General features: G+C 31.1%; 1 protein-coding gene across 3 annotated transcripts in view; it reads right to left on the reverse strand.

The window, feature by feature from the left end:
- CSMD3 (CUB and Sushi multiple domains 3) overlaps positions 1-14769 on the reverse strand; it is a 1084122-nt gene that overhangs the window by 686256 nt on the left and 383097 nt on the right. Inside the window, exon 7 of one of the 3 annotated variants that reach the window (XM_027092550.1) lies at positions 3082-3393. The exons of the other annotated variants lie outside the window; for them this stretch is intronic. Within the exon in view, the coding sequence (XP_026948351.1) occupies positions 3082-3393 (312 nt within the window). The remainder of the gene's footprint in view (positions 1-3081; positions 3394-14769) is intronic. 3 annotated transcript variants of the gene reach the window in all.

Raw genomic sequence — 14769 nt, forward strand, 5'->3', positions numbered from 1 at the left:
GAATGCAGCCTGAACAAGACCCATCCACTCCTTACCTTACAGAACTTAAAGTCGCTAGTTACAACAATTTAAGCTAAATCTTGGAAAGAGAATTAGAATGATTTGGTTGAAAGGAAGAAAGAATAGCTTATGGGAGTGGCTTGAGGTAAAAAAGAACATGGTATGTTTGACAAACTAAAAGAAATTCTTTTTGGCCAAAAAAATAAAGAATGACTGTGAGAGAGACGAATTTGGAGATATAGGCAAAAAGCCAGATCACAGAGGTTCCCATGGGTCATCATCAAGTCTCGGCTTTTTTCCCAAGATCACTGGAAAAACAGTGGAAGCTTTAAAGCAGTGGAGTGAAGTGACTAGATTTTCATTTTTAAAAGGTAATTCTGACTACATTGTGCAGAATGGAATAGACAAACAAGAATTATTTTTTCTCTAAAATATCTAGAAAAATTAAGCAAGTTAGTTTTGTATTATTTTTACTGACTCATCTAAAATGTCAATTAAAGGACTCACTGCCTACATGCATCCTGTAACTCCTTTAGTGCTCTGCTCAGCCATGAGCTTTACAAAATCTTCCTTGTCCCACCAGGATGGATTTCTCTATGTTCTCCACTCTATCTCACTCTCTCGAAAGAAGGGACCATGTAATATTTATCCTTATTTCGCACAGAACAGAGCTCAGTGGGCATTTCAGACATGCTGGCTGAACTGAAATTATTCTTAAAAAGAATACTGTTTTCATGTCAGCCAATCCTAATTTAGAAATTTGGTCCTCCTTAAAGTCTTTGAGGACTGTTTTATATCTGAAAATATAGCTGTATATTGAGGTTTTTAAAAAGCATAATAGATATAGGATAACAGGTTTCCTTTACTTCTAACATTGACAATTTTTTTTCCCCAAATGTTAATAGTTTGTGTGTCAAATATAATAGGTAATGAGCCAACTAAAATCACTGAAATAGCAGGTTACTGAAGAAGAGTCAGAAGGACCAATTTTAATTAAAATAAAGATTTGATGAAAGTATAATAATTTAAGTCACTAAAAAAATGATGAATATAACATTCAAAATGTTTTCTGTAAACATAATTTAAACATCAATGATTAAAAATATTTATGACCAAGGTAGATGGCAGCATTGAATGAATATCATATCCATAAACACTATTTTAGAAAGAATATATGTGAAACAGGTCTAAATGTTCTGAATGCTGTAAAACAGCACTGGGAGATTATGACAACACTTGAGAAAATTTGAGCACTGATTTGGAATTTACCAAGGATGTAATCTTGATGCTTAATTGAAATTTAGCTGAATGTACTTCAAATTTTAGATTAATTTTCAAATCACATTATTTAATCTAAAAATTGACAACTACTTATTCCTTTTTCAATCTGAATTATTTATTCAAGTTCTACAAAATATTTAATTTGTAGCATCAGAGTTTCTCAAATCACTTGATGGCAAACTTTGGCTGAAGCGGCATTTGTATCATTAGTTGATAAATAATAAACTTATGTCCGAAAATTACCTGCCTCTTTTTCAGTGGGTAATAGAGTGAATACAGGAAAGTTTGTTAATGTTAATTAGCTCATGCAAATTTCTGAAGAGAGTGAGAATACTAAATTGAAGGGCTTTTTTCTTAATCGATATTTCATTAATATTTACACATTTTTTGTTTCCCAGTAATAAGAAAATCTACTTGATTAAGCAAATCATAAATTTGATAATGATCCCTATATTCACATGAGTGGAAATATTCATGGTAGGAGAGTGAATAGAGAACCAAGATGATATCATTTTAATCCTTTAAAGGAGACTATCACATGCTAAAAATTCATTTTATTTTTTATTTTTTTTGGCCATGCCACGCGGCTTGCAGGATCTCAGTTCCCCGACCAGGGATTGAACCCATGACCCCTGCAGTGGAAGCACGGAGCCCTAACCACTGGACCACCAGGGAATTCCCAAGAATTCATTTTAGAAAGCTTCTTATTAAAGAGAATCAAAGTAAGTACTTTCAGTATGAATTCTGATGGAAATGAGCTCCTGAGATATTTCTGTATGATTTTCAATCAATTTATGTAAAGATGTCATGATTTTTCTCCTTAGTGTGTACTAAGCATTTGAATGGTTTTCTATTACTTATATTTGGAGAATATATGATTATGAGTTGGAAATAGAGCTGGAGTAGATATTTTGTTCTCCAAATATTAATGTGCAATTAATTAATATTTCCACTGATGCATATATCAATATATATTTGTTAGTTTTTGATATTACACTATTTTTTTCCTAAACTGTTCAATGAAACCTGCTACCAAGAAACAGAAAATTGCTACACTTCCTAATTTTGTAAAACATAGGCTTATATTAATTGATTAGAAAATTACCAATATATGATTTGGCTCTGTGGTATTTTTATCTCTAAAAATTAAAGTAGGAAGTTAAGCAATATTAAATTTGGAGTCATAATATCAATGAATACCTGTTACCTTTTCAAAATGAGAAATCTGTTCTCAGTGCAATCATATGGGTCAGGCAATAGGTAATTCAGAAACAGTAGAATAAGCTATATAAAATAATCACCAGACATAATGTTTTCATTTTTCCCAATCAAATTATCTATTTTCTCAATAATAAATTAACATTTGTGTAAAAAATTTTTCATGCAAATATGAAAATTACTACATAGGATAAATCATCAATCAGTAAATATGTGCACTTATTAATAGAAAAATGGCTTTTTTATTTTCATGTTATCTCAATACCATAAGTGGTATATAATAAGCAATGGATATTTAGTACTTATTTTTACTATCTTTTATGCATTATTTTCTTTCTATTTTTACTCCCTCCTCCCTCCAACATTTGCACTGCATTTTGATTTGTTTTTTTTTTTCTAATTTTTGTACTTTCAAATTATTCAGGTTCTGACTGTTACTGTCTATATTTTTCAGCTACTTTGAACTCTTTCTTTCACTTCCTACATCTTGGCTCTGTTTGAGCTCATTCTCTAATTAAAATCATTACCAAAATATAGCTTTGGCTGTAACTAAATGGGCACAAGTAAAATAACATCCAATACCTCTATGAGTAACAACTGCAAGCTCTTTAGTTCTTTCTATCTGTTCAGCATTTCTTGGTCTTCTCCTTGTACTTTGTATATCTGCTTGATGAGGAGAGAGCTCGTCCTTGGATGTGTTGGGGTCCAGACCTGAATTTCTGATATTCTTTACTTGCACTCGCTGTTCCTCGGAAAGTCTATGGATGGTGACAGCTGTAACACTGGATACAGTAACATCTGCAGATGTGCTAGCAACAGCAATAGCACCAGTGGTAGTCCTGTTATGCTCCTCTAACTCACCAGTGGAGGTAGTGTGGGTCAATGGAGAAGAACCTGTGGGACACAGTAGCACTAGATGCTAACTTTTTCTTTTAAATTTTGTTTTTTTTTTCTGATAAGTTTAATAAACTATATTCCCTCTATCATCTTAAGTATTATCAAACATGAAAAGGCAAAACACAAACACACCACTAAAATGTGAAGTAACCAGATCTGATGTTTGGTCTATATCAATCAACCTATGAATGGATATTATACACAAATATACCACATTTTAATTGTAACACATTAGGGAGAAAAAGGTGAAACAGTAAACCCTTTACATGGCCCTGAATCAATCTTATTCATTATTTATCTACAGATGTTTTTTAGCAACAAATGCCTGGCAAGTGACAAGTTTTGACAGAATGGTAACTATGTAACCACACTTTTCTCAGAAGTATGCTTTGAATAGTCTGTGCCATATCACTTCATGATTTCTGGGAAAAATATCAAATTTTTCTATTTTAAGACAAAAAAGTGAAGAAAGGAGAATTTAAAAATCAAAGCCAAATTGAAAACAAAATGATTTTAAAAAATGAAGCTCTGAAAAACTACTCTATGTAAATGTCTATCTTAACCTCATTTGCCAGAAAGCAGTCAACATGATAAAATATTCAATGTCGTGAGCTATACATACTTTAGAATTTACCAGGTTGTTTTGGAAGTTGGGTAATATTTTTCAGAGTTTTAAAGTAAAACTTGAGATTAACCAATTTTCAACTAGTTAAAATTAAATTGTTTTATTTAGAAATGACTGAAAATTAACTATTAGCATGGAAATTTTATTCATACAAAACTAGCTTTAAAAAAAGGTTGAAAGTTTCCAAATATCTCATAAGCATGTCACAGTAATTCTCTACATTCTTAACCTTATTAAAGTTTCACTATAATTTTAAAATTGTTTTAAAGGTACCAAATTAGGATTTTCTTTTTTCTTTCACTTAAACTTTTTCAGAGATTGTGCTTGGTAGTACGTAATTCTCACATAAGGAAAAAAGATGTAACTTTATAATAGAAGCATGAAACAGAATGAAGATATACTTAGAAGGATCTTGACAGCTAAAATGCTTAACAAGAAAAAAATATTGAATTTTGGAGGAACAGCTACTAATTAGGAATAATAATCATGTCCTGGTTAGAAAACTTCTGAGTATTTTTTTAAAGCCAATGAGTGGTATATGTTTTTATATACTTGCTTTCTCAATAAACTGCATTTCAAAATTCTGTCCACAATGTATATTTAGATATTTTAGACAAAAATACATGGGTATATTTTATTCATTTTGCGAGAGAAAAAACAGCTATATCACGTAATGTGGTTTGAGCATGTTCTGCCTCCTTCCCCTCCCCCCACCCCGTAGGCAGATGCTTAGTAGGACTAGTAATTCGGGTTCCTGCTTTAAACTCTAAAAAGAAGTCAAACATGAACCCCTGTCATTCACAAGCAAGCAAAGGAGCACATGTATATTACTAATTCTTCCAGCCTGTGTTTTTGTATCATTTTAATTTGATTTACAAATTCAAAAAATTAAATGATTGTACTTTGTGGTGGGCAGGGGTAAATGAGGTATGACGATTATCAGATTATTTTAAAGACTTTTAATATACTGTAAAGCGTTAATCAGAAAAAAGTTGCTATTGAATATTCATCCAAGTTACTTTGTGAATATTAAAATCTACTAAATGCATGTTGGTTATGCAAATTGGCCAGTAATATTTATTAAGCTAATATTTGGTAAGGGTTTTCTTTAGTCACATGATTAAGCAATAGCTACACATGCATTACTAACATTCAGTAACTGACCTCATGGTAAATCAGACATTTTGATGTTCATGTGCTCATTACTATAAAAAAAGTACCTGGTCCATATTATTCTGGGAAGTTTAATTGCACCTTTCTTTTTGAAAGGAAGTATGACAAATCAGGATAAAAACTAATACTTTAGAACTTTTCCTGACTTTATCATAATTTCCAGGCTTTCAGGTTTAGTTTAAAAAAGGAAAGCATTTAACTGTAAACATATGTTGCTAAATGCAATCTAAAAGTATAAAAAATAATGGAATTTGTACTCTCTCAAATCTCAGCATTTCTACCTTTAGCAAGGAAGTAAATTAATAGCTATTTATTATATTTCATCACTGAAGGTCATTACAATTAATCCTAAATAATCTCTTGTATTTGGGTAAATGAATCTGGGGTAATTCTTAGGATGTGTCCAGGTTGCTTCTATAACTAATCTTTAAGCTCTACAGACTAATTTCAAACACCCGTTTTTTGAAGCTCCCAGAGGATAAATACAGTTCTTAAACAAATTTGTGAGTTAGAACTGATCTTTAGTAGCGTTTAGATCCAGGACTTGCTAGCACTCCCAATCTTAAAATCTTCAGTAATAGAGTTCTACTCTGGCTATTGGTAGTGAATATTCAGTATTATTCTCTTAACCTGAATGCAGAACAGGGTGTAATATTTGAATAAAGCATTAAAAAAACATTTATTTAATAACCATAGTGTAATTAGCTAGATATTTTACTAACCAGTTCTTATGTTTTACTTATATTTTGTGTTCATAATTTTTCCTCCCCATACTATAATGCAAGGTCCCTGAAGGCTGAGATTTTTGTAAATTCCATTCATTGCTGAATCTCAAGTATCTAGGACAATACCCAGTACATAGCAGATGCTCAAGAAATATCCCTCAAAAAAAAGAATAAAAGAATGAATGAATTTAATAATAATTATAATTATTATTGTTAATAATAACAATAATAAAGAGGATAAATTTCATGAATGAAACATGACTATAATTTTTAATGTGGTAAATCATAGGTCAAACAGTATAATGAAATGAAGAATAATTACAAAGAAAGGAAAAATTGATGGTTTTGTTTTGAACTTTCAAAAACATCACTGAAAAAGTGTGGAATCTGAAGATTTAAATGCATAAGTAATAGTTACTTGAAGATTTGTGTCAACATTCCCAAACCATGATAGTTTACAATGTTAGTGTGAAATGGATTTATTTAGAATGTTCAAATTTCTGTACAGTAAAAAGTAGATGTATCTCATAATGGCAGGAAATAGAAGTGCATCTAAATTTAGTTAGGCACTTATATATACATATATATGTAGTGGAACTATAAAAAACATTGATTTCCTTTATAAGGCAATAGAATCATCCATCACTATACAATTATATCATATATCGTATAATCATTTTATTTAAAATGTAGACCAATTTAGAATACTAATTTTGGTACCATTTTAAATTGGCAGTGTGTGAAACAGATTTTTAAATTGTCAAAATGCATCTTTTAACAGTTTCAAAATACTCAACATTTTTGCATACATAACTGTTTTATGAGGAAATTGCCAATGCTGGAAAAAGGCTTAGGATTATATATAGCAACAATTCAATATTAAATATATAATATATCTAATTCAATATTAAACTATAACTTTCTTTTAAAATATTTTAAGTATGCTACACAATTATGTAAGTATTATCTTTAATAGCACAGTATTAAATGCATGTTACAAGACATACAACCCAAATTTAGGAATAAACTGTACATTCAAAAAACCCATTCTTCATTAGAAATAAAACCATGTATACAAGATGTAGTTTATCACAATTAGATTACCCTGTCAATTAACTTGCTAGAGATATATTATAAATTTGATGTTTAAAATATAAATACATCTAAAATATAATTTTATTAATATTTTAATAAAAAACATTTTCAAATATAACAAAAATAAAATGAAATGATTTACACATATAAGCATGCTTCTATAAATCATAACTATATGTCCTCTTGGAATTATGATAATGGAAAATGACATGTGTTACACATGTAAATTGGCAAATTTATATAATAGTACAATTAAATTATATAACTAAATTTGGATTTTATTATGTATCATATTAAAAATTATATTTTTGAAGGCTTTCTTATTTCAACAATCTGCAAGGTACTAAGCATAATTCATGTAAAGCGATTTATAAATGCATCATAGAAAGTATCTTAAATAAAAACTCAAAAAATTGAATTTGAATTTCATTTTGATTAAAATTTTAGTTTTACAGATTTTTTTTTAATTATGCTATATTGCTTTGTAATTATTGTCTAACTCATCACAGACGTAAAGAACAGAATATTTTGCTAGAGATATGAGTGGATGTCCCAAAATGCATACAGCTATACAAGTACATGTTAAAGATAACTACGTATCCATAGAAGTAGCTTTTAGATATTTATATTTGGCATGTTATTTTATATAAGACATATATTCTGTTCCATTGATTTTAGCATTTCAAATGAAACATTTGAATAAAAGCTTAAATAACAAAATAATCTTAATTGAATAATTTTGTGGTATAATGATATATAATGAAGAAAAATGCAATAAACATATTTAACATGAAAACATGCAAAAGAAAAAATATACAAAAAACATCAAAATAAAATATAAATACAACTAATGCAGCAATTCTACATGAGTCACATTTAGATATTCTATAAATTTTAGCATATGTATTTTAATTTGTATGTTGTATTTCTTCTTTCATTTAATATTACATGAAACTTACAGGAAAGTGTCAATAAATGAGGACTCTTGAAAACTAATTAAAATATGAGGGGGTGAAGTAAAACAAAGCCACTGCTTTGATACATGTTACAGTTAGGAAGCATACTGTAGTTGGGAAAATAAATATTTTGCATTTTAAACGTTATAAATTCCAGTATTCTAAAATCTGTACAGCTTAGCATTTAATAGTATAATCTGGTGGATGTGGGTGTACTATGAATATTCAATTTATAGAAGAGATAAGTAAACAAATAGAAAGTAGCCTTTAAATTGTAGGAAAAATATAAATAATCTACCTTTGATTAGTCATTACCTAATATAAAATTGTCTGTCTGACTAGGAAAATAAATGGACAAATCCTGAAAAAATTAGTTTCTAATTTAGTTTTAAAGAGCAGGTATATATTGGTCTTATAAAGTTTTGATTTTAAATTAAAATGCTTCATTTATTTTGAAACTAAATAAGACTATGATCTTAAAACATCTCATTAAATAAATATAAGATATTCTTAATTATAAGATACATCTCTAAGAAAGAAACCATTCAGCTATTAAAATATGATATGACAATGCAAAAATGCTGCCCCCTAAAGCCAGATTTCTGATACAGAGAAACAGGAAAGAAGTTGATCTCACTAATCCAAGTAACAGATTTTCTATGATCATGAATTAATTAAATAAATTAGGTACACATTAATTTAAAAATAGAACTGAGAGTTTAAATAAATATTGTCTTTCTGAATTCACTGACACACTGATATATATTTATATTTATATTATATATTTATATCTAAATTTTTAAGCATTAAAAAGGGACACCAATATTAACTTTTGCAAGTGGACTTGTTATTGTTTATCAGATGCAAGTGATCTTAAATGAATAAATATTTGCAATCTAAGTTGAAACTGATGATAGCAAGATTTAGTGATACATTTACTAAATCCACACTTACTATGAGTAAATAAATGATTATAAAACAAATATTCAACAAAATATGTGCTAATGCCAAGTTGTTTATATACAAGATAAAAACTCCATATTCTGAATTGTTTGCAATTTTGATAAACCCACATGCCAAACCAGCATAAATGTCTTTACCTAAATGAAACATAGAAAATACCAAGTTTTAGAAAGCATACAGAGAGTACTCTGTTGGTCTACCACAACAAAACTACGTTGTGTGCGTGTGTGTATATATGCACACACACATATATATGGTAATATGGTAATGTGGTATATATGGTAAATACATATACTTGTCATATAACATTTTATGTATGTTATATATGTTATATAGTATAAATCCATGAATGTTACACTAAATATCCTCACAGTTTGTCACAGAATGTGAGAGAAGAGACATCTAATTTCTTAGTACTAAAAATACAGTAAGCTCATGCAAGGGAAAATTTAAGTAGAGGGCTGTATGGGTCTTGAAGATTTTCTCTCTCTAAGAGCCATTTCTTGCTTCACCTAGTTGATTAAAGTGAAGTTGCAAAATGAAGCGTCAGCATCTTATCACTCCTTTTCATACATTTTTGGAAGTCTCAACAATGTGTAGTGGTAGGTCCAAGATGTCTTTTTTTTATTTTAATGTGCCCAGTCACAAACACACACACCACTCACAAGAATATTCAAAAATGCAAACTGAAGCCTTTTTTGTGTAATTAAGCATGATGTTAATCCATAAAGTCACAATACTGACAATAAAACTTGAACACCTAGCTTTGAAGTAAGATTCACAACATCCTTGTCATATTTCATAAGAATAAAAGGATAGTATGTCCCTTCACACTTTCTTAAAACCACCTCCTAGAATCCTGCATTTGAGACCTCTTTCTTGTAGCAGCTCTTACCTCTTAGCAGAACTAGAAGGACACATTCTGGGTTTCCCCCAAACAAAATGTAACTTAACACACACTTGTTTAATTACCTTCCACACAAAATCTTGTGGAATAGCTGCCAGTTCTCATGGAATATTTAAAGGCATTGTTAGCAAAAAGGGATACCACATATCTTTTATTCCAAAGTGTAACATAAGGAACTCCTTCACTTTCAGAACACTGCTGCCTCTAATAACTGATATGTATTAATGACATTTTGAAAGTAGAATTCATGTCTTATACATGTATATCTCTCACTTCCCCTTGAATGTTTCATACATATATGAGGGAAGAAAGAATGTGGATAAATGTACTTCTCTCTTATTTTTCAAAAACATAAACATTTCATTTTATGTTTAATTAATAGTTATTGAGTGTTAAATGTATTTTAAGGATATAAATAAGAAAGAAATTGGACCTGTTCAGATGTATTTAAACAATATAAAAACATAATTATAACTGCAATTAATATTGCATGTGCTAGAACATAAGTAATGAAAAGAGGAAGGGACATCTAAGAACACATAAATCACTCTTTCATTTGTCTTTTCTCAAATGAGGGTAGTGTTTCCCTTTTCTTCCATTCTCCAGAACCTTTTTCCCTCCAAAAAAATATTTTATAATGATGATATTTGGTATTGTGAAGGAGAAGGGAAAGAAGTAAGGGAAAGGAACTGGTGGAGTTACCCTTTATACATATCATGGTTGAAAGAAAAAATAAAAGGCGGCTTTATCCTGACCTAGCTCATCATGTCCTTGAGTCCTGCTTACTTTGACCATCTCAGTGTTTCCATGTTTATCCTCTATTTCCTTCTATAATGGCCTTCTAGATTGGGGAGGGCAGGGGGGTTGTCATTTTCTTACTAATTATAAGTGTTCCTCTTTTTTTTAATACCTAAAGTATAAAGTATACCTAATGCTGGTTTCATATATGTGATATGATTTAAAGGGAACCAAGGAGCTATTTCTCTCTGTGTATCCAGATGCTACTTAAAAAAAACGATGCTCTTTAGGATTAGGCATTGCTCTCTCATAGTTGTTCTCTTATCAGACAAATGCTTTTTTGGTTGAGAGAACACACATATCAGAGTGATTGCTCAACTATTTAGTTCGAATTAGTTTATTGTAAAGTTTTCTTCTCCTCAAAAGAAATAATAGGGGCAGTTTGAGAAATATATGTTTTGACGAGGAGTGTGAAGCTTGCAGTAAGATCACTGAACACTACTTGTTGAGGCACTTATCATAGGTTGATATCTGATCCCATGTGGTTGTTATATGGTTTGAAATAACTAGGTTCATTATTAACAGGTGGGTGTAATGGAGGTGTGGGCAGATAGGAAAGTGCTGACATTCTGGAAGAAAGACTATTATGGTATTTATTGTGGAAAGGTTGCTGAGCAACTGGTGAATATCTGCATAAATATGCTGAAGTAGAGCAGCCTAATAAGAAACTCAAGCCAAAGGAAGTCTTATTTTCCTGCATCAACACTCTGTAAAACACTTTTTATCCTGTAGCAGCTAATTAATTAGTTGCAGGAGTGATTTTCTTGGGAAAAAAAATACAAATCTTGGCTTAAAAAAGTAGCATGTTGAAGGAAAGTTTTTTCAAAACCTTTAGAAATAGTAAGAACATTGAGTCTACCATTAAAGGTTACTATTAACTGGGTAGGCAAATATACATTATATATTGGGGTATTATATATAATTATATGTTGGGGTATTTAAAATATGTATTCCCACATTGAAAGGTAAATCTTCATATTTCTTCATGTAATTATTCTGTCTAGTAACCTTTCTTACAAAGACTACATTTTATTTCAAGACTAAGTAAAAAGACTGTCTTGCAATATCATCAATAAAACAAAGGTATGAAGCCTATACAAGCCTAATAATGAGTAAGAGTATTCAATTTGATTAAGATCACATACAGTTTAATTGACTGACTTTTGGATGAAAAATATTAAAGAAAAGGGAGTTTTCTTAATCATTAAAGTGGTTTAAAATACCTAAAAGTTTTACATCTACCCAGATGAGTTTTGTATATTCCAATTACAGGCAATAATAATGATTATCAAATCATTTTTCTTACATATACTTTTAACTTTTATAAGGATGGTGGAGACTTGGCTTTTCACCTGTGGAATGGTATCTAATCTCCCCAAATTTCTGAATACAGGTGATTAAAACACCATAAATATATTGGTCATTCTAATGGTTACTTTAAATGACTAGATAACAGACTATTTAAATAAACATGTTATAAAGAGGACTCAACATTTACTGAACATTTACTGTGTTATAGACACAGTCCTAAGTACCTATGAGCTGAGGATATTAAAGCTCAGAGTAGTTTCAAAACATACACTAACTCACTTTGCTAGTAAATTAAAAAGCTAGGACTGGACCCAAATTGTATAATCCCAAAACCACAGTCTTAGCTCCTGAAAATCAGTACACCTCTACTTAGCCTCCCCAATACAAAATAGTGTGTAAACACTTGTGTCTCAATCAACATATAAGTTATTTATTTATGTTTTGTCTTCCTTGTATTTCTTCCCCCTCCTTCCCCAACACATGTCTGACTTTTACCAGGTCTCTCTTGCAACTCCCTTGCCTCAGGGAAGGATGGTTCTGCAGGACTAAAGGAGAAATTTGTTCTAAGATCTCTCCATAGCTTTTGTTTCCTAACAGTCTAGAATTCTTGAGGGGATTATCAAGTGACAGGAGAGAATCAATGACTTGGGTAGAGGTTGGGGGCCAAGGAGAGGCACTGAAGATGACATACACAACCTCCCTACTGCATCTCAGGAAGTGGAAGAGTCCAGGAATCTGGAATCTCACCTTTGGCTAAGATTTTCTACTCAGGCTTGTCATGGGAAGCCCTGATTACCTGATTTCATGGGAAATTCGGGCTTGGACAGTGATGACAGGGTGCCACTGTCCAAGCACTGCAAATGCCCCCTGGATTCTTCCGCAACTCAAGGGAAGAAGAAGGTGCCAATGTTTTTTCTACCCTCACACACAATGACCTGGATAGAATTCTCCTGTCAGGGACAATAAGGTCTCTCAACTTTATCTGAATTTAAGAGAACAAAGTGACATTTCTTGCTCATGCAAGTCTGTGGATTAAATTTCATACCTGTTTCACTTGCAAATACAGCAAAAGTTTATACACACCCCAACAGCCTGTCTTGTTTTTTAATAATTCAGTTTCAGCTTAACATGATGCCTCTGTGTTCTTACTATTTCCTCCTTTAACTATTATAGTTTTTCCTCTCATAACAGTTATAAGTAATCTAATTTCACTTATCTTTGAAAATTATTTGCTGCTCAATAGTTACAAGACTTGTATTACTATGCCTTCTTACCATGTTACAAAATTGGATCACTTTTTTTTTTCCTTGCTGCATGAACAAAAGCTTCTGTAAATTTCTGGTTCCTAACTTTTACCTACAAGGACTTCTCTAATCTTCAGAAAATTTCATAGGAGGAATAGTTTTTCTTAGCTTCACATAAATTTTATTATTTATGGAGAGTAGATACTTTACTATGAGAACTTTTGCCCTAAAGACCCAGGAATCACTTAGTCCTAAGCAACTATTCCCCCTGATTCCAAGTTCTAATAATCATAGCTTCTAACAATTACAGATCACTTACTTCATGCAAGTTCTATGACAAACATTTTCCATTTAGCCTTCAAAAATCATATGCAGAAGATACAATTAAAATTAACATAGTCCAGGATAAATAATTTGATTAAGGGCATTCATTCATGTATTCACTCAAGCGTTTGTTGTCTCAAGTCATTCATTCATTCAGGTATTCATCTAACAAGAATATATGAGTGCCCACTTTATGTCCGTCAGGCACTGAATAATTCAGAGGTGAGTAGTACAGACAGTACGTTTCCTAAGAAAGATTACATTCAAGTGGAAGAGATGAAGAATGGACAGATTAATATAATAGCTAGTAGTAAAACATAAAGTGACATTTGAGCTAAAACCTTAATAAAATGAAAGAGTGGGAAATAAAAATAAAAGACTTGATACATCTGGCACTTTTATTCAGACTGTCAGATTCCATAGCTTGTATTCTTAACCTTGGTGACATACTGCTTCTTATTCAGTCAGAACTTGGGAATTTCACTTTATTTCTCTATAACTATGTTCCACGGTCTCTCGTGCTCTATATTTCTATGAAGTAATATGTATTTTCCTTTGAGACAATATTACATTTTGAGAGTAAAATTTATATATTTGAATTCACATTTAAGGAATAAAAATTAAAATAATAGCAATAGCGTCACTAACTTTTATTCAATGAACATCTATATTAAACTGCTAGCTAGCCATTGTTCAATGGTAGGATACAATGATGAGTGAGAGAGATAATGTAAACATAAAAGTCTGTCATACAAAGTGAACTAAGTCAGAAAGAGAAAAACAAATACCGTACGCTAACACATATATATGGAATCTTAAAAAAAAAAATGGTTATGATGAACCTAGGGGCAGGACAGGAGTAAATACGCAGATGTAGAGAATGGACTTGAGGACACGGGGAAGGGGAAAGGGGAAGCTGGGACGAAGTGAGAGAGTGGCATGGGCATATATACACTACCAAATGTAAAATAGCTAGCTAGTGGGAAGCAGCTGCATAGCACAGGGAGATCAGCTCCGTGCTTTGTGACCACCTAGAGGGTGGGATAGGGAGGGTGGGAGGGAGATGCAAGAGGGAGGAGATATGGGGATATATGTGTATGTATAGTTGATTCACTTTGCTATAAAGCAGAAACTAGCGTACCATTGTGAAGCAAATATACTCCAATAAAGATGTTAAAAAAAAAAAAAAAGAAACAACAAGTACCATATGCTAACCCATATATATGGAATCTGAAAAAAAAAAATAGGTCTG

The sequence above is a fragment of the Aethalodelphis obliquidens genome, unplaced genomic scaffold (genome assembly GCF_003676395.1).
Source record: "Aethalodelphis obliquidens isolate GAN/ISIS:26980383/991018 unplaced genomic scaffold, ASM367639v1 scaffold79, whole genome shotgun sequence".
Lineage (NCBI taxonomy): Eukaryota > Metazoa > Chordata > Mammalia > Artiodactyla > Delphinidae > Aethalodelphis > Aethalodelphis obliquidens.